The following is a 21,033-nucleotide window of genomic DNA, read 5'->3' as shown; positions in this document are numbered from 1 at the left end:
AGACCGGACGTCTTCCTACCGTTCAACTTCCTTCTGGACAAAGCCACGGTGGTGTGAGCTGAGGCAGAGGCGGTTAGGGGCGATTAGCCAGCAGGGGAGGACAGTTGAGGGCCTTGAGGCCGGCAGTGGAGGGCAGTTGGGGGCCATCAGGCTGTCAGGGGAGCGGTTCAGCAGCGAACGAGCCTATAGGCAGGCAAGTGGTTAGGAGCCAGTGGTCCCAGATTGCAAGTCGGACATCCCTCAAGGGATCCCGGATTGGAAGGGTGCAGGCCGAGCTGAGGGACCCCCCCGCCCCCGTGCATGAATTTCGTGGACCAGGCCTCTAGTATGCTTATAAATTCTTTGGTTAATTTCTTAACTGGCTTATTTTGCTTAGCATAATACTCTCCAGTTCCCTCCATGCTGTCTATAGTTTAAATTTAAAATTTAATGATCCCTACCCTGACAATTCATGCTATTGTTTAAAAACCACTTGTTTCTTATCTTTCTAGTCTACTGTTGAAACCTGCCATTGTGTTCTTTTATTTTTTTTTTAATTTGAATTCTTTATTGTTTAAAGTATTACATGAGTCTCCTTTTTTCCCCATTGAACTCCCCCTAGCCGCTCCCACCCCCCAGCACATGCCCTCACCCCTTACTGTCTGTGTCCATTGGTTATGCTCACATGGATGCATATAAGTCCTTTGGTTGATATTTACCTCCTCATACCCCGCCTTCCCTCATAGGTTGGACAGTCTGTTGCATGCTTCTATGTCTCTGGTTCTATTTTTGTTCATCAGTTTATGTTGTTCATTATATTCCACAAACAAGTGAGATCATGTGTTATTTATCTTTCTCTGACTGGCTTATTTTGCTTAGCATAATGCTTTCCAGTTCCATCCATGCTGTTGCAAATGGAAAGAATTCCTTCTTTTTTACAGCAGTGTAGTATTCCATTGTATAGATGTACCACAGTTTTCTAATCCACTCATCTGCTGATGGGCACTTAGGCTGTTTTCAAATCTTAGCTACTGTAAATTGTGCTGCTATGAACATGGGGGTGCATATATCCTTTCCGACTGGTGTTTCTGATTTCTTGGGATATATTCCTACAAGGGGGATTACTAGGTCAAATGGAAGTTCCATTTTTAATTTTTTGAGGAAACTCCATACTGTTTTCCACAGTGGCTGCACCAGTCTGCATTCCCACCAGCAGTGCATGAGGGTTCCTTTTTCTCCACATCCTCACCAGCACTTGTTACTTCTTGATTTGTTGATGATAGCCATTCTGACAGGTGTGAGGTGGTACCTCATTGTTGTTTCGATTTGGATCTTTCGGATAATTAATGACTTTGAGCATTTTTTATATGTCTCTAGGCCTTCTGTATGTTCTCTTTTGAAAATATCTATTTAGGTCTTTGCTTATTTTTTTATTGGATTGTTTATCTTCCTTTTGTTAAGTTGCATGAGTTCCCTATAAATTTTGGAGATTAAACGCTTATATGAGATAATATTGGCAAATATGTTCTCCCATGCAGTAGGCTTTCTTGTTTTGTTGATGGTTTCTTTTGCTGTACAGAAGCTTTTTATTTTGATGTAGTCCCATTTGTTATATTTTCTCCTTAGCTTCCATTCTCCTAGGAGCTGTATCAGTAAACATATAGCTATGACATATGTCTGGTATTTTTCTGCGTATGGATTCTTCTAAGATTTTTATGGTTTCCAGTCTTACGTAAGTCCCTTATCCATTTTGAGTTTATTTTTGTGTATGGTGTAATTGGTGGTCTAGTTTCATTTTTTTGTATGTATCTGTCCAATTTTCCCAACACCATTTATTGAAGAGACTGTCTTGACTGCATTGCATGCTCTTGCCTTCTTTGTCAAATATTAATTGAGCATAATGGCTTGGGTCAATTTCTGGGTTCTCTGTTCTGTTCCATTGGTCTAATATTTCTCTTCTTGTGCCAGTACCAGGCAGTTTTGAGAACAATGGCTTTGTAATATAGCTTGATAGCTGATATTGTTATCCCTCCAACTTTGTTATTCTTTCTCAAGATTGTTGCAGCTATTCAGGGTCTTTTTTTTTATTCCAGGTAAGTTTTTGGAGAGTTTGTTCTAGGTCTTTGAAATATGCCATTGGTATTTTAATGGGGATTGCATTGAATCTCTGGATTGCTTTGGGTAGTATGGACATTTTAATGATGTTGATTCTACCAATCCATGAACACAGTATATTCTTCCATTTGTTTATATCTTCCTCTATCTCTTTTTTTAGCGTCCTGTAATTTTCTGAGTACAGGTCCTTTACCTCTTTGGTTAAGTTTATTCCTAGGTATCTTAATTTTGTTGTTGTATTAGTAAGTGGGATTGTTTTTTTAGTTTCTCTTTTTGTGTAAAAATAGCCATACAAAAAAGCCATATTGGTGTATAAAAAAGCCATAAATTTTTGGGTGTTAAGTTTGTATCCTGCTACATTGCCGAATTCCTTGATTATGTCTAGTAGTTTTTTGATGGAGTCTTTAGGGTTTTCTATGTACAATAGCATATCATCTATGAATAATGATAATTTTACTTCTTTTTCAATCTGGATTCCTTTTATTTCTTCTTCTTGTCTGATCACTATGGCTAGCACTTCTAGTACTATGTTGAACATTAGTGGTGAAAGTAGGCATCCCTGTCTTGTTCCTGTTCTTAAGGGAAATGGTTTTAGTTTCTGCCCATTGAGTATGATGTTGGCTGTAGGTTTGTCATATAAGACTTTTATTATGCTGAGGTATGATCCCTCTATTCCCACTTTGCTGAGCATTTTTATCAGAAAAGGATGTTGGACTTTGTCAAATGCCTTTTCTGCATCCATTGATATGATTATGTGATTTTTGCCTCTCAATTTGTTTATGTGATGTATCACGTTTATTTATTTATTTATTTATTTATTTATTTTAAAATATATTTTATTGACTTTCTACAGAGAGGAAGGGAGAAGGATAGAGAGTCAGAAACATCTATGAGAGAGAAACATCGATCAGCTGCCTCCTGCACATCCCCCACTGGGGATGTACCCGCAACCAAGGCACATGCTCCCGACCGGAATTGAACCCGGGACCCTCCAGTCCGCAGGCCGACGCTCTATCCACCAAGCCAAACCAGTCAGGGCTGTTTCATGTTTATTGATTTGCAGATATTGTACCAGCTTTGCATTCCTGGAATAAATCCCACTTGGTCATGATGTATGATCTTTGTAATGTAATGCTGGATCTGATTTGCTAGAATTTTGTTGAGGACTTTATCATCTACTAGAGGCCTGGTGCACAAAAATTTGTGCACTCGGGGGGAAAGGGGGTTCCTCAGCCCATCCTGTGCCTTCTCCCAGTCTGGGACCCCTCGGGAGATAATGACCTGCTGGCTTAGGCCTGCTCCCGGGTGGCAGAGGATAGATGCAGCCCCTGGTCGGGCTCAGAGCAGGGCCGATTGGGGAGTTGGGGCGCCGCCCCCTGACATGCACAGAGCAGGGCCCATCAGGGGGGTTGGGGCTCCATACCCTGTCACACACAGAGCAGGGCCCAACAGGGGGTTCAGGAGCTCCCCCCTCTCACTCACAGAGTAGGGCCAATAGGGGAGTTGGGGCACCGCCACCTGTCACACACAGAGCAGGGCGGATCAGAGGGTTGGGGCGCTGCCCCCTGTCATGCACAGAGCAGGGCCCATCAGGGAGGTTGGGGCTCCGTACCCTATCACCCACAGAGCAGGGCCCATCAGGGGGTTGGGGAGCTCCCCCCTGTCACGCACAGAGCAGGGACCATCAGGGGGTTGAGGAGCTCCCCTCTGTCACTCACAGAGTAGGGCCGATAGGGGAGTTGGGGCACCGCCCCTGTCACACACAGAGCAGGGCGGATCAGGGGGTTGGGGCGCCGCCAGTGTCACACTCAGGGCAGGGCCGATGGGGAGGTTATGGTTCTACCCTGTCACACACACAGCAGGGCCCGTGGAGCCGGGAGGGGGGGTGGGGGAGTTGGGGCGCCTCACCCTGTCACACACGGAGCAGGGCCCGTGGGGGGGTGGGAGTTGGGGCGCCGCACCCTGTCACACACAGAGCAGGGCCGATCAGGGGGTTGGGGTGCAGCCACTGTCACACTCAGGGCAGGGCCGATGGGGAGGTTATGGCTCTACCCTGTCACACACACAGCAGGGCCTGTGGTGGGGGGAGGGGCGGTTGGGAGCCGCACCTGTCACACACAGAGCAGGGCCGATCAGGGGGTTTGGGCGCTGCCCCCTGTCACGCTGATCTGGTGCCAGGAGGCCTCGCGGCTCCGCTGATCCCGGTGCTGGGAGGCATATTACCTTTTACTATATAGGATAGAGGCCTGGAGGCCGGCTGGTTTGCCCTGAAGGGTGTCCTGGATCAGGGTGGGGGTCCCCACTGGGGTGCCTGGCCAGCCTGGATGAGGGGATGATGGCTGTTTGCAGCTGGTCACACACCCTTCAGGGTGGGGGTCCCCACTGGGGTGCCTGGCCAGTCTGGGTGAGGGGCTGAGGGCTGCTTTCAGGCTGGCAGTTGTTGATTGAAGCTCCCAACGGCTCCTTTCTTTTATTTTATTCTGGGCCAGCTTTAGCTCTGGCTCTAGCTCTGAGAGCAGGTATCTGGTTTGTTTCGGTTCTATAATCGAAACAATGTATAACTTCAGCTCTGAGATCCCGGCCTATATTTGTTAGAATGTTTCAAACTGCCAGCTCAGAGGCCAGCAAGTCAGGTGGGGAACGTTGGAGTCTGCAGTCACTGCAGCAAGCAAGCCTCATGTTCGCTTCCAGCTCCCTGGCTGCCGGCCGCCATCTTGGCTGACAGTTAATTTGCATAAGGATATGCTGATTAGCCAATGGGAAGGGTAGCGGTCGTATGCCAATTACCATTTTTCTCTTTTATTAGTGTAGATGTTCATCAGGAATATTGGCCTGTAATTCTTTCTTTATAGTGTAATTATCTGGCTTTGGGACTACAGTAATGCTGGCTTCATAGAAAGAGCTTGGAAGTGTGCCTTCCTCTTGAATTTTTTTGAATAGTCTGAGAAGGATAGGTTTTAGTTCTTCTTTGAATGTTTGGTAAAACTCCCATGTGAAGCCATCCAGTCCAAGGCTTTTGTTTGCTGGAAGTTTTTTTATTACTGTTTCAGTTTCATCAGTAGTTACCAGCCTATTGAGGTTTTTTGATTCTTCCTGATTGAGTTAAGAAGGTAGTATTTTTCTAGGAATATGTCTATTTCATCAAGCTTGTCCAGTTTGTTGAAGGAGAGTTGTTTGTAGTATTTTTTTACAATCCTTTGTATGTCTGTCAGGTTGGTTGTTACTTCACCTCTTTATTTCTGATTTTTTTTTTTTGAGTCCTCTCTCTTTGCTTCTTGGTGAGCCTGGCTAGAGGTTCATCAATCTTGTTTATCCTTTCAAAGAACCAGCTCTTGGTTTTAACTGATTTTTGTGGGGGGTTTTTTGGTTTCTATGTTGTTAATTTCCGCTCTGATCTTTATTATTTTCTTCCTTCTGCTTACTCTGGGCTTTTCTTGTTGCCTTCTTTCTAGTCTTTATGTTGTGGGATTAAAAAATTTATTACCATTTTTTTCTTGTTTTTTGAGGTAGGCCTGTAGAGCTATCAACTTCCTTCTCAGGACTGTTTTCACTATGTCCCATAGATTTTGGATTAATGTGTTTTCATTTTCATTTATTTCCAGGATGCTTTTTATTTCTTCTTTGATCTCTTCGGTAACCCAATCATTATTTAATACCATGCTGTTTAGCCTCAAGTGTTTGATATTTTTCCCTGGTTTTTATTGTAGTTGGTTTCTAATTTTATGCCATTGAGATCTGAGAGATGCTTGATATGATTTCTATCTTCTTGAATTTGAAGAGACTTTGCCTGTGTCCTAATATGTCATTTTTTTTAAAATGTCCCATGTGCACTTGAGAAGAATGTTCCTTTGGGGTGAAAAGCTCTGAAGATGTCAGTTAATTCCATCTAATCTAGTGAGTCATTTAGGATTGCTGTTTCTTTGCTGATTTTTTGTTTAGAGGATTTACCCAGTGGTGTCAATGGGGTATTAAAGTCCCCTACTATGATTGTATTGCTGTCAATCACTCCCTTGATCTCTTCCAGAGTTTTTTTTTATGTATTTGAGTGCCCCTGTATTGGGTGCATATATGTTTACCAGAGTTATATCCTCTTGTTGAATTGTTCCCTTTAGTATTATGAAGAGGCCCTCCTTATCTCTTGTGATGGCCTTCACTTTGAGGTCTATTTTTCAGATATAAGTATTGCTAGCCCAGCTTTTTTCTCATTTCCATTTGCCTGAAAGTTTTTTTTCTATTCCTTCACTATCAGTCTGCATGAGTCCTTTGTTCTGAGGTGGGTTTCTTGTAGACAGCATTTGTATGGGTCATATTTTCTTATCCGTTCAGCAACCCTATATCTTTTGATTAGAGCATTTAATCCATTTATGTTTAATGTTAATATTGATAGGTACTTGTTTGTCGCCATTTTTATTCCTTCTTCCCTTTCTATTTCTAATTTTTACAGCAGTCCCTTTAGCATTTCTTGCTTTGCTGGCTTGGTGGTAATAAACTTCCCTAGCCCTTTTTTGTCTGCAAAGCTCCTGATTTCACCTTCAATTTTGAATGATAGCCTTGCTGGGTAGAGTATTCTTGGATTCAGTCCCTTGCTTTGCATGACTTTGTATATTTCATTCCATTTCTTTCTGGCCTGATGTGTTTCTGTTGAGAAATCAGTTGATATTCTATTGGGAAATCCCGGGTAGGTAATTTTCTGTCTCTCTCTGGCAGCCTTGAAGATTCTTACTTTGTCGTTGATATTTGCCAATTAATTATGATGTGTCTTGGTATCAGTCTTTTTTGGTTCATCTAGTTTGGGACTCTATGTGCTTCTTGGACTTGTGTGGTTTTATTCTTCCCAACATCAGTGAAGTTTTCTGTCATTATTTCTTCAAACAGATTTTCTATTCCTTGCTCCACTTCTTCTCCTTCTGGCTCCCCTATTATGTGGATTTTGTTTCATTTCATATTATCCCCAAGCTCCCTTAGGCTCTCCTCCTGCTTTTTAAGTTTTCTCTTCAGTTGCTACTATGCTTGGGTGGTTTTTTAAAAATATTTTTTTTTATTGATTTTAGAGAGAAAGGGAGAAGGAAAGAGATAGAAACATCAATGCTGAGAGAGAATCGTTGATTGGCTGCCTCCTGCACACCCCACACTGGGGATCAAGCCTGCAACCTAGGCATGTCTCCTTGACTGGGATCGAACCTGGGACCTCTCAATGCACAAGCCAATGCTCTGTCCACTGACCCAAACCAGCTAGGGGCTGGGTGGTTTTTCTACCTTGTCTTGTAACTCACTGATGCGGTCCTCAGCAGCTTCTAGTGTACTGTTGAAACTATCCATTGTGTTTTTTATTTTGCCTGTGTCATTCTTCATTTCCCCCCCCTTTTTTTTTTAATCTTTATTGTTCAGATTACATTTGTTCCTCTTCCCCCCCACCCATAACTCCTCTCCTCCCAGTTCCCGCTCCACCCTCCGCCCTCACTCCCCACCCACTGTCCTCATCCATAGGTGCACAATTTTTGTCCAGTCTCTTCCCGCATCTCCCATTCCCCTTTCCCCCCCAAGAATAGTCAGTCCATTCCCTTTCTATGTCCCTGATTCATTATAATCACCAGTTCATTCTGTACATCAGATTATTTATTCACTTGATTCTTAGATTCAGATGTTGATAGATGAATATTTGTTGTTCACAATTTGTATCTTTACCTTTTTCTTCTTCCTCTTCTTAAAGGATACCTTTCAGCATTTCGTATAATACTGGTTTAGTGGTGATGAACTCCTTTAGCTTTTCCTTATCTGTGAAGCTCTTTATCTGACCTTCAATTCTGAATGATAGCTTTGCTGGATAAAGTAATCTTGGTTGTAGATTCTTGGTATTCAGCACTTTGAATATTTCTTGCCATTCCCTTCTGGCCTACAAAGTTTCTGTTGAGAAATCAGCTGACAGTCGTATGGGTATTCCCTTGTAGGTAATTGAGTCTCTTTCTCTTGCTGCTTTTAAGATTTTCTCTTTGTCTTTTGCTCTTGGCATTTTAATCATGATGTGTCTTGGTGTGGTCCTCTTTGGATTCCTTTTGTTTGGGGTTCTCTGCGCTTCTTGGACCTGTAAGTCCATTTCTTTCACCAGGTGGGGGAAGTTTTCTGTCATTATTTCTTCAAATAGGTTTTCAATATCTTGCTCTCTCTCATCTTCTGGCACCCCTATTATTCTGATGTTGGTACGCTTGAAGTTGTCCCAGAGGCTCCTTACACTGTCTTCATATTTTCGGATTCTTTTTTCATTTTGCTTTTCCGGTTGGGTGTTTTTTGCTTCTTCGCATTTCAAATCTTTGGCTTGATTCTTGCGCTCCTCTGGTCTGCTATTGGGTGTAATATTCTTTATTTCAGTCCGTGTATGCTTAATTTCTAGTTGTTTCTTTATCATAGCATCGAGGGTCTCATTAGTTTTTGTGAGGCTCTCCACAAGTTTATTGCAAGCCCTCAAAATTGCGTTATTTAGCTCTATATCCTCCATTTCTGTCATGTTTTTTTGTCTCCGCATTTTTTATGCTTTCTTGGTGCACCCCCTTGTGGTCTTTGTGCACAGTCTTGTTCTAGTTAAGCCTTGATTGTTGTAGTTAATACTAGAGGGATTTGACCACCAGGCCGACTGGCTGTGAGAATCAGCTGTGGGAAAATTTCTGTCCTCTGGGGAGGTGCTAATCTAGCCTTTGCCTGAGGTGATCTGGCAAATGGCTCTGTGCAGGGCTTGGGCAGGGCGGGATCAACAGGGTGGGCGGAGGGAGCAGTTATGGCTGCTCTCAGTCCCGTTCCCAGAGGCTCTGCTTCTCAGAACCCCGGCAACCGCTGCAAACCTCGGAGAGAAAGCTGCCCTCACGTTCCAACTGATGCTAGACAATCCCGCTTCTCCCGTTTGAGTCTGAGTCCCTAGAGACTCGCCCGGATCTGGAGCTCAGAGTCTGAGACTCCCTCCTGATTGAAAACGACAACCGCGCCCTCAGCCACCAGCCCACTTTGCGCGCGCACCTCCGCACCTTTAAATTTTCCACACTGCGCCTCCTCTGAGCCTGGGTATGCTGTTGTCTTTCCTCCTAGTTGAAGGGTCTCTCCTCAGCCAGCCTTCCTGTGGTTCTGGGTGATGTCCGTTCCGTCTTTTAGTTGTATTTTTGAAGTGGTTGTTTGCGGCAGCAGTCTCCGGTGTTTACCTATGCCACCATCTTGGTGGAGTCTCTCTTCATTTCCCCTTGATTCTTACACGTTATTGAATTTGTCTTTCATCCTTTTCAGTGTCCTTATAACCATTGCTCTTAATTCTTTCTCTGACAAATAGCTTGGCTCCATTTCATTTATTTTTTTTTTCTGTTGATTCTTCCTTTTCTTTTGAATGTGGTTTATTTCTTTGTCTCCCCATATTTGTTGTTTCTTTGTGATTATTTCTACATATCAGATCAAACTTCTATGCCACCTAGATTTTTTGAGTTTGTCTTATACAATAGATGTTTTGTAGGACTTAGTGGTGCAGTCTTTCCAGTCTTTTGGGATGGGCAATCTAGGGATGGCCCTTACTTGGAATATATTAGTTCTCGTCTTATATTTGTGTCTTGAGTGTTATTGTCTCATTCGTGGATGGAGTCCCCTCTCTGGGTGTCTGGTTATGTGGCTCGCTCTCTACCATGTCGTGCCAACCATTATGGAGGTGCTGACTGAACAGCACAAAATAAAACATAAGACATGACACAAAAGGAACAGAACACTTTACACAAGACACCTATAACCCCAATAGGAGTGGCCACCAGAGAAAAGAGAATTAGGAGAGAGAAAAGAGAGCAAAAAAGATCACAAGAAAAGAAAAAAAAAGAAGAAGAAAAAGAAAAAAAGGAAAGAATATGGAGAGACAACACAACAAAACAAACAAATAAACTCAAAAGCACAAACAAAACACACCCAGAAGTGGGGTCAGAATCTGTAGAGGCAGAGCTTAGATACAGAAAAAAGGTTAAGGAGTTGGATGAATAGGGGAAGAACCACTGTTTAATATTGAGGAGGAAAAAGAATGGATAAGAAGAAAAAATATGTATTTATTTTTTAATTTTTGAAAAGGAGAATAGAGGAGAGAGCAGATAGGCCTGAATTTAGGAAGTGAAACTAATTTAAAAAATTAGTAGGAGAAAGGAGCAAGAGAGAAGAGGGGAAATAATATTGAGTGGTTAAAAAACAGAAAAGAGAAGGGGAAATGGAGTAGGAGCAGGGAAGAGGAGATTAGATATATGAATAAGCCAACGAGACTACAATAATAATAACACATCAGTAAAGCAGATAAAGAAAATTACTTTCTAACAAGTGGTAAAAAGAAAGAAAAGGTAAAAGCTAAAGTGGGGAAAGTAGAAGAAAAACAGGATGAAAAAGGGAGAAGCGAGGAAGAAAAGCAAAAATAAATAAAATAAAATAACAATTAAAAAATAAAATAAATACATAATACTAAAGAAATTCAAAATTTTTAAAAAATATTAACCCTTTTCGGTCCAACGTCGAGGCTGACTCGACAGACCAGGCGCTAGGAGCAGGTCCAACGTCGAGGCTGAGGTCAACACCGCAAACCGGTTCAACATTCAATCCCGTCAATTAATTTGGACCAGACTGTTTGAATTCCAAAAATAAAATTGGACCACAAAGGTTTAAAAATGTGGTGTCATTCGCTTTAGCTGTGTTTTAATGCCCCATTAGGACCCTACTCTTCTTTCTGCCAATTCTGGGCTTCCTGTTAGGTAGTTAGTTCCTGACCACTGTCAGTCACTGTCTTTGGCGATTAGCACCATGTTGAACCTCCAAGCTATCCACAGCTCCTCTGCTTGTGTCTATCTCCACAGGCATTGATTGCAAGCAGGTGGTACCAATCTACATGCTTTGCCTGTCTGCCAGCTTTCAATCTTAATTACTCAAGCATCTGTTTCTGTCAGCGCTTAAGTGGGGTTGGTGCTGTTTCTCAATCTGGGGATCAGATGGATGTATTTTTCCTGACCCAGGGCCACTCCTCCAAGAGTGGCCCAAAATATAGCTCTGGCCTTTGTTGGTCAGAGATCCTTGTATGGAGACCAGTGGGTTTGGCTGGCAGCCTGGTGTTTTTATTAGTCTGGTTCCCAGAACATTGGGGTGCACTGTTGGCCTCTTCCAACCCAGCCACTGAGGGCTCTTTGGGGCTATTCAGAGCCTTTGTTTCCTTTGTATAGCTCAGAATGAAGGCAGGATGTGGCAGGCTAGGCTATATTCCCTACCTTGAGACCACTGGGAAGGGCTAGCTCTTCTGGGGAGGAATGGGCACTTGGGTTTGCAGTGGTTCTCAACTCTTTAATACAGTTTCTCATGTTGTGACCCCCAACCATAAAATTATTTTCGTTGCTACTTCATAACTGTAATTTTGCTACTGTAAACAATATGTAATTATATAAGTGTTTTCCGATGGTCTTAGGCGACCCCTGTGAAAGGGTCGTTCGACCCCCAAAGGGGTCTCGACCCACAGGTTGAGAACCGCTGGTTTAGAGCATTAGGAAGAGTCTGGCCGGGTCTCACTACCCTGCCTCTCCTCGGGCTCTACAAATCCATACCTCTCCCTGCACCAGAGCCTAGCGTGAGTTTTTTTAAGTGAAAAGTCCTATAATCTGGGTTTAGCAAATAAAAGTAAAGACAAAACAAAACAAAAGCAAAACAACCACATAACTGTGGGTTTCTCTCCCCATGGCACTGAACCACTTGGGTTGCTTTTCAGGCTGTCTTTTGGGGCGCAGCTCCCTGTGACTGTGATCCCAGGTAAATTCCCCAGGCACTAGCAGCCCTGGGGTTTTTACTTTTTCACAATTGGGTATTATGCCTGTTGCTAAGGTGACGCTGCTTTGGTGCAATGCAGCCTCCACCTCACCTTCTCGGCACAGAGGTCAGACATCCCTCTCTACCACAGATCCCCACTCCTACCATTCTCCAGGCATCCTCTGCCCTTCCTTATTGAAAATTTTCTTCTCAGCTGTTTCTAATTTGATAATTCTGGGTGGATGTTCTCCAATTTAGTTGCTTTTTTCAGTCTGGCCCTGGGCGAAGGTGCATGACATGTCTGCCTATTTGGCTGCCATTTTCTTCCCCTCCCTATCTTTATAGACTGCAGAACTTTGTATCTTTTCAGTTATTCTTCCTTTTTAATTGATTCACTGTTTTATTCTTCACCATAAGACAGTTTCTGTGATAATTCTTATGTTAGAGCTAATGTTACTTTTTTAGTTCAGTTTTGAAGTCAAACTGATTTCAAATATAGATACAGAAAATTGCATCAATAAAATCTGAATTTTTTGGACTTTTGATTATTCCTGAAATCTTTTTTGTTTTTTTAATGAGTGGAGGAAAGTGAAAAAAAAAACCACCAAAGACCAGCAAAAGGAGAAAAAAATTTTTCATAAGTGGACCCTATTACCTCTTTTCTGATACAAATTAAGTTATTTAAAAGGATATGTAAACTTTTTTTCTCTCTGTTAAGCAGACATAGATCTACTTTAGAATGGGGGGAAAATTAGAAAATATTATGTGATTAATCAACAATCATTTACACTGTGTGCTTTCTTTGTATCAGGCCCTGCGTTAAATACTAGAAGTACTGGGGTGAAACGATTGGGGAGAGTACTTGCCTATCAAAGTAGTGTTTGGAAGTCTGAGGGGAGTGTAGATTTTTAAAAATATATTTTTATTGATTTCAGAGAGGAAGAGAGAGAGAGAAATATCAATGATGAGAATCATCGATTGACTGCCTCCTGCATGCTCCACATAGGGATCAAAATGGCAACCTGGGCACGTGCCCTGACCAGGATTTGAACCGTGACCTCCTGGTTCATAAGTTGAAGCTCAACCACTGAGCCATGCCAGCCAGGTGGGGAGTGTGGATTCTTTGTCCCACAGTATTTATAATGTCAGTATTTGTGGCTCAATTGGTTGGAGCATCATCTTGTACACCAAAGATTGCAGGTTTGATTCCTGGTCAGGGCACATACTCAGGTTGTGTGTTTGATCCCTGGTCATGGTGCATACTGGGGTGGTGGTGGGGACATCGGTGCTTCTCTCTCACATTAATGTTTCTCTCTCTCCTCCTCTACCTTCTTTAAAATTAATGAAAACATATCCTTGGATGAAGGTTAAAAATATGGGGGGAAATGGTGAATGAATACTGAAATAAAGCAGTTCATGTTCTGTTTATTAGGCCTGGAATCCAGCTGCTGAAGATCAGTGCTTTGACAGATGCCATAGACTTGGCCAGAAGCAAGAAGTCATCATCACAAAAGTGAGTTTTGAAGCCATTTATCTTAAAATTAAGTTTTAAGGGTTTCCAAGTTATACAAATAATGCATGATTATTTAAAATTTAAAAATATATAAATATACACATTTGTATATGTATTTAAAAATTTTTTTTTAATCTTTATTATTGAGAGTATTATAGATGCCCCTCTTTTTCCCCTCCACCCGGTTCCCGCCCCACCCCAGGTGTTTGCCACCCTATTGTCTATGTCAGTGGTCGGCAAACTCATTAGTCAACAGAGCCAAATATCAACAGTACAATGATTGAAATTTCTTTTGAGAGCCAAAATTTTTAAACTTAAACTATATAGGTAGGTACATTGTTACTAACTTAATTAGGGTACTCCTAAGCTGGCCTTTGCTAAAAACGTCCTCAATCTGATTGAGGTACGCTCGCTGAGGTCGACCCCTTCCAACTCTCCCATCCACACTTGTATACTTGTTTCATCTATCTCCTTTCATTCATCCTCTATATATGTCCACACCCACTTCTTCTAACGCCACTTCTTCAAAATAGACTCGCCCAGGCTGAAAACCAACTTCTGCACATAGGCCACGAAGTTTCAATCACACTAAATATGCGTGCCCACACGTGGTATTTTGTGGAAGAGCCACACTCAAGGGGCCAAAGAGCCGCATGTGGCTCGCAAGCCTCGGTTTGCCAACCACTAATCTATGTCCGTAGGTAATGCATATATGCATATAAGATCTTTGTTTAATCTCTTTCCACCCCCCACACTCTTCCCTCTGAAAATCATCATTCTGTTTCATTTCCATGCCTCTGATTCTATTTTATTCACCACTTTATACTGTTCATTAGATTTCTTATTTATTTTGATGTTTAGATTCAATTGTTGATAGAAATGTATTTATTGCCATTTTATTGTTCATATTTTCCTTCTTCTTCTTCTTCTTCTTCTTCTTCTTCTTCTTCTTCTTCCTCCTCCTCTTCCTCCTCCTCCTCCTCCTCCTCCTCCTCCTCCTCTTTTTCCTTCTCTTCTTAAAGAATACCCTTCAACATTTCATGTAATACTGGTTTGGTGGTGATGAACTCCTTTAGCTTTTTCTTATCTGTGAAGCTCTTTATCTGACCTTCAATTCTAAATGATAGCTTTTTTTTAATCTTTATTGTTCAGATTATTACAGTTGTTCCTCTTTTTTCCCCCCATATCTCCCCTCCACCCAGTTCCCACCCACCCTCTGCCCTTACCCCCCCACTGTCCTCATCCATAGGTGTACGATTTTTGTCCAGTCTCTTCTGGCACCCCCCATGCCCCTTTCCCCCTGAGAATTGTCCGTCCATTCCCGTTCTATGCCCCTGATTCTATTATATTCACCAGTTTATTCTGTTCATCAGATTTTTTATTTACTTGATTTTTAGATTCACTTGTTGATAGATATCTATTTGTTGTTCATAATTTGTATCTTTACCTTTTTCTTCTTCTTCCTCTTCTTAAAGAATATCTTTCAGCATTTCATATAATACTGGTTTGGTGATGATGAACTCCTTTAGCTTTTCCTTATCTGTCAAGCTCTTTATCTGACCTTCAATTCTGAATGATAGCTTTGCTGGGTAAAGTAATCTTGGTTGTAGGTTCTTGGCATTCATCACTTTGAATATTTCTTGCCACTCCCTTCTGGCCTGCATACTTTCTGTTGAGAAATCAGCTGACAGTCATATGGGTACTCCCTTGTAGATAACTAACTGTTTTTCTCTTGCTGCTTTTAAGATTCTCTCTTTGTCTTTTGCTCTTGGCATTTTAATTATGATGTGTCTTGGTGTGGTCCTTTTTGGATTCCTTTTGTTTAGGGTTCTCTGCACTTCCTGGACTTGTAAGTCTATTTTTTTCACCAGGTAGGGGAAGTTTTGTGTCATTATTTCTTCAAATAGGTTTTCAGTATATTGCTCTCTCTCTTCTTCTGGCACCCCCATAATTTGGATGTTGGTATGCTTGAAGTTGTCCCAGAGGCTCCTTGCACTATCTTCATATTTTTGGATTCTTTTTTCTTTTTGCTTTTCCGGTTGAGTGTTTTTTACTTCTTTGTACTTCAAATCTTTGACTTGATTCTTATGATCCTCTAGTCTGCTGTTGGATCTCTGTATAATATTCTTTATTTCAGTCAGTATATGCTTAATTTCTAGTTGGTCCTTTTTTATATCCTCGAGGGTCTCACTAGACTTATTGAGGGTCTTACTAAATTTATCGACGGTTTCTAGAAAATTCTTGAAAAACCTTATAACCGTGGTTTTGAACTCTATATCCAGGAGTTTGCTTTCCTCCATTCCTGTCATTTGTGACCTGTTTCTTTGTTTCCGCATTTTTTATGCTTCCCTGTGTTGATAGAGTGGCTTTGTGTGCTAGGTGTCCTATAGGTCCCAGTGGCTCAGCCTCCCCAATTACCTGAGGTGGACACTCTTGGTGCACCCCTTTGTGGGCTTTGTGCACAGTCTTGTTGTAGTTAAGCCTTGATTGTAGTTGGTATTACTGGGAGGAATTGACCTCCAGGCCAATTGGCTGTGAGAATCAGCTGTGTCTGCAGTGGGAGGACTTCTGAGCTGGAGACATCCTTCTGGGGCAGGACTTGCTTCAGTGGGGCTTTGGTGCTCACTGAGTCTGCCCGCTGAGTGTGTCTCTTATGGATCTGACAAGTTGTAATTTGGATGGTCCCACTCTGACCACGGGGTACACTAGCACTTGGATCTCTAAGGAGGTGCTAATTTAGCCTCTGCCTGAGGCTACCCAGCAGGAGCTACGGAGAGGTCTGCAGATTCCTCTTCTTTGTTTGGGATTTGGAGGTGCCCAGATGAGGCCCAGCTGTGAAGAAATGAAAGCTGCTGTGGGGCTTTGGGCCTTCTTTTGGATGTTCTGGGTCTCTCTGACCCAGCTGCAGCTTGTTAGGTAATTTTAGATTGCAAAGGGCCAGGCCATTCATATGCAAAAGCCTCTGTACACAGCTTGGGTGTGGTGGGGTCTCAGGGAATCAACAGGGCGGAGCAAACAGCTATGGCTGATCATCAGCCCTGCCCTTAAGAGGTCCCGGGTCTCAGTGTCCTGCGGTAATTGCTGCAAGCACCTCTGAGAGAAAGCCGCCCTCGAGTTCTGCCCGATGCCAGACAGTTGGGTCCCCAGAGACTCACCCGGAACTGGAGTTCAGGGCTGTTGGGAGCTTGTGTCTCCCTCCTAATTGAAAAAGACAACCACGTCCTCAGTTGCCAGCCCTTTCCACGCACTCGCCTCTGTACCTCTGCACTTTACTTCAGCACCTCCTCTGAGTCTCAGTGTGCTTTTCTCTTTCCTTCTAATTGTAGAATTTCCACCCAGCCAGCCTTCCTGTGGTTTTGGATGATGTCCGTTTTGTCTTTTAGTTGTATTTTTTAAGTGGTTGTGCGAGGCATCAATTTCAGGTGTTTACCTATGCCGCCATCTTGGCTTCTCCCCCTAAATGATAGCTTTGTTGGGTAGAGTAATCTTGGGTATAGGTCCGTGCTATCCATCACTTTGAATATTTTTTGCCACTCCCTTCTGGCCTGCATAGTTTCTGTTGATAAATCAGCTGACAGTTGTATGGGTGCCCCCTTGTAGGTAACTAACTGCTTTTCTCTTGCTGCTTTTAAGATTCTTTGTCTTTAACCTTTGGCTTTTTAATTATGATGTGTCTTGGTGTGTTCCTTTTTGGGTTCCTCTTATTTGGGACTCTGTGCTTCCTGTCTATGTCCATAGGTAATGTGTATATTCATATAAGACTTGTAAGTCTAGCCAAAACCGGTTTGACTCAGTGGATAGAGCATTGGCCTGCGGACTGAAAGGTCCCAAGTTCGATTCCGGTCAAGGGCATGTACCTGGGTTGCGGGCACATCCCCAGTAGGAGATGTGCAGGAGGCAGCTGATCGATGTTTCTCTCTCATCGATGTTTCTAACTCTCTATCTCTCTCCCTTCCCTTCCTCTCTGTAAAAAATCAATAAAATATATTTAAAAAAAAAAAAAAAGACTTGTAAGTCTATTTCTTTCACCAGGTAGTGGAAGTTTTCTCTCATTATTTCTTAAAATAGGTTTTCAATCTCTTACTCTCTCTTTTTTCCTTCTGCACCCCCATAATGCGACTATTGGTAGGCTTGAAGTTGTCGCAGAGACTCCTTACACTGTCTTCATATTTTTGTATTCTTTTCTCTTTTTGCTCTTCTGATTGTGTGTTTTTTGCTTCCTCAAATTTCAAATCATTAATTTGATTCTCGGAATTCTCTACTATTGAATTCCTGTAAATTATTCGTTATTTTAGTTCATGTATGCTTAATTTCTGACTGATCGTTTTCTATCTTTGGCATTCTCATGCCAAAAATTGAATAATCTTATATCCGTGGTTTTGAACTCTGTATCCATTAGTTTGCTTTTGTCCATTTCTTTCATTTGTGACATGTTTCTTTGTCTCTGCATTTTTGCCAGTTCCCTGTGTTTGTTTCTATGTATTGGGTAGAGCTGCTATGTCTCCTGGAGTTGGTAGAGTGGCCTTGTGTAGTAGGTATCCCGTAGGGCTCAGTGGCTCAGCCTCCCAGTCTCCTGAGCTGGGCACTCTAGGTGCACCCCTTTGTGGCTTGTGTGTAGAGTCTTGTTGTAGTCGAGGCTTGATTGCTGTTGGCGTCACTGGGAGGAATTGACCTCAAGGCCAGTTGGCTGTGAGGACCAGTTGCAACTACAGTGGAAGAGCTGCTGTGCATGATAAAACCCTATGGAGCAGGACTTGCTTCAGTGGGACTATGGTGCTCACTCAGTCTGCCCTTGAGTGTGTTGATTGTGGATGTGTAGAGCTGTAATCTGGTATGGTCTGAAGCTGTCCACCAGGTACACTGGCTCTTGGGTCTGCAGGAAGGTGCAAAGTCAGCCACTGCTTGGGGCCACCTGGCAGGAGCAGCAGAGAGATATGCAGACTTCTCCTATTTGTATTGGATTTGGAAGTGCCCAGGTGAGACCCAGCTTTGAACCAAGGCAGGCTGACGCTGGTGCCAGTGCCAGGTCATGGGCCTTTTACTGATAGGTATGGGCCATGCTGACACCACCTGTAGCTTGTTTGAAAGATTTTAGGAAAGCCTGAAGCCTAAACCAGGACAGAACATTCATATGTAAAGGCTGCTGCAAACAGCTTGGGTGGAGCTGCAAATTGGATGGGGTGGGGTCTCAGTGAATCACCTGGGCAGAGCAAACACATGTGCTCCAGGTTTATGGGGACTCCGGGATATGGTTGCCAAGCCAATCACCCCTGGGGCAGGGGAGGTCTAGGCATAGGAACAATGACCCCTGAAAGCCATCTCCGAGTTCCTGCCCCATGCCAGACAATCCAGTTCCTCCCCATATGCTTCTGGGTCCCTCAACGCTTCCTAGCACTGGAGCTCAGAGGAAGCAAATCTGCGTAAATTTGTACCTGGCTCTTTAAGAGGGACACCTGTGTCTCTGGCAGCCTCCATGTCCCCCTGCTACAATTCCAACTGGTTTTTACAGCCCGAAGTTACGGGGACTTTTCTTCCCAGCTCTGGGGCCCTGGGTGGGGGTCTGGTGTGGGGCTGGGTCCTCTTGCTCCTCACAGCAGCCTCTGCAGGGACGATCTCCCTCTGGGTTAAAATATATACTATATAAAAACTGTCAAAATATACTATATAAGACCATAGTAATTATACCAGTAATATTATCCCGGGAATAGGATATAAAGAGATCAATGACCCTAGCTGGTTTGTTACTTTGTTATTCAAGTTTTCATAGTATCTCTGCTGAGTATTTTCATATATCTTGTAAGTACTCAGCTTTTTCACATTTCAAATATGAAACATATTTTTAGCTCAGGCAAAAAATGAATATCATTTTTATTCTTTTCAGAGGAAACCACCACCAATGGTTTAACATATGCTATTCAAATCCCTTTCTCTATATTTACATACATTCATACTTAACGTATACCTCTAGAGTGGGAGCCGGATGAAGGAGGGCACAAGGTGGGGAAATGGGGGGCATCTGTAATACTCTCAACAATAAAAATAAATTAAAACATTTTTCTGGGATCATACTTTATTATTTTGCAACATGCTATCTTCCCCCTTAACAGTATATATTGGAGACTTTCCTATTTGTACATTTAGATCAAAACTATTCTTTTGTTTTCTGTTGTGGTAAGATATACATAATGTAGCATTTAAAATATTAAAAAGTATTTTTAAGTGTCAATTCAGTGGTAGTGAGTACATTCACATTATTGTTGCAGTCATAATCACCATCCATCTTTAGAACTTTTTCATCTCACACTGAGACTCTATACCCATTAAACCTAACTCATGATTCCTTCCTATTCCCCCCCTGGCAATCACCCTTCTACTTCCTATCTCTGAATTTGACTACTCTACAAACCCATTCTTTTTAATGCCTACATATAGATACATCATAATTTCTTTAACCAGTCCCATTTATTTGCTAATAAAAACAGTGCCATAATGAGCATTATATTAAATGCATCTGTGCATATATACAAATATTTCTTCAAGATACATTAAGAAATAGAATTATGGAATTATTATTTTTATTAGATAACTTTCATGTTGTTTTCAAAGTAGACTTTATGATATATGAGAATTATGTAAATTTATTCTTATGCGATGGTCAAAAAAGTACCCTTTAATTTGCATTTACCTAAGACCTTGAGGATATTTCACATATCTGTTGTTTGTTAATATTTTTTCTGTGACTTGCTTGTTTATATCTTTTGCCTAGTTTTCAAAAAGTACAAATACAGTTTTATAGTATAAAAAAATTTCTTCATACATTCTGATTTTAAATGTTTTGTTATATATATTGAACATGATTTATCCCAGACTTTTGCTTATCTTTGAACTTTAAGTGGTTTTTTTTTTTTTTGTCATGAGAAAGTCTTAAAATTTTTATGATTAAAACATGTCAGCCTCTTTCTTTATATCGTCCAGACTTTAAGGTCTTAATTAGAACAGAAGGCTTTATTTTCAAATTTTAAAACTGAATCTCTTAACATTTACCTCTGATTTGTTTGAAATATTGTTTTTTATTTATGATTAATGATATGATTCTAATTTTATTCTTTTTTCAAATGAAGACTCATTTGCTTCATTATCATTTATTTTGAAAAGCCCATCCTTTTTTTTCTTTTGATTTGAAATTTCACTTTTATCATACATACTACATGGGTCTCTTATGGACTCTCTTCTGTTCCATTGATCTCCCTCTCTCTCTCTTTTTTTTTTCTCATTGATTTCAGAGAGGAAGGGAGAGGGAGAGAGGGGTAGAAATATCAATGATGAAAGAGAATCATCAATTGGCTGCCTCCTGCACGCCCCCCCTATTGGGGATCGAGCCCGCAACCCAGGCATGTACCCTTGACCAGAATTGAAACCGAGACCCTTCAGTCTGCAGGCTGATGCTCTATCCACTGAGCCAAACCAGCTTGGGCCATTGATCTTTTTATCCTATTGCTGGGACAATATTACTGGTATAATTACTATGGTTTTATATAGAACTAGTGACCCGGTGCACGATATTTCTGCATGGGGGGGTGGGGGCGTTCCCTCAGCTCAGCCTGCACCCTCTCCAATCGGACATCCCTCATGCAATCTGGGACCAC

The 21,033-nt window shown here is 42.0% G+C and overlaps 1 protein-coding gene across 5 annotated transcripts in view; it reads left to right on the top strand.

Annotated features, from left to right (window-relative positions):
* Positions 1–21,033, top strand: part of HLTF (helicase like transcription factor) — a 179,543-nt gene that overhangs the window by 153,222 nt on the left and 5,288 nt on the right. For all 5 annotated transcript variants that reach the window (XM_070405941.1, XM_070405940.1, XM_070405938.1 and 2 more), the window contains one exon: positions 13,307–13,387. In XM_070405941.1, the coding sequence (XP_070262042.1) occupies positions 13,307–13,387 (81 nt within the window). The remainder of the gene's footprint in view (positions 1–13,306; positions 13,388–21,033) is intronic.

The sequence above is a fragment of the Myotis yumanensis genome, unplaced genomic scaffold (genome assembly GCF_028538775.1).
Source record: "Myotis yumanensis isolate MYYU_CA2020_CCGP unplaced genomic scaffold, mMyoYum1.0.hap1 SCAF_2, whole genome shotgun sequence".
Classification (NCBI taxonomy): domain Eukaryota; kingdom Metazoa; phylum Chordata; class Mammalia; order Chiroptera; family Vespertilionidae; genus Myotis; species Myotis yumanensis.
The sequence above is the reverse complement of the archived record's forward strand: the minus strand, read 5'-3'. Positions and strand labels throughout refer to the sequence as shown.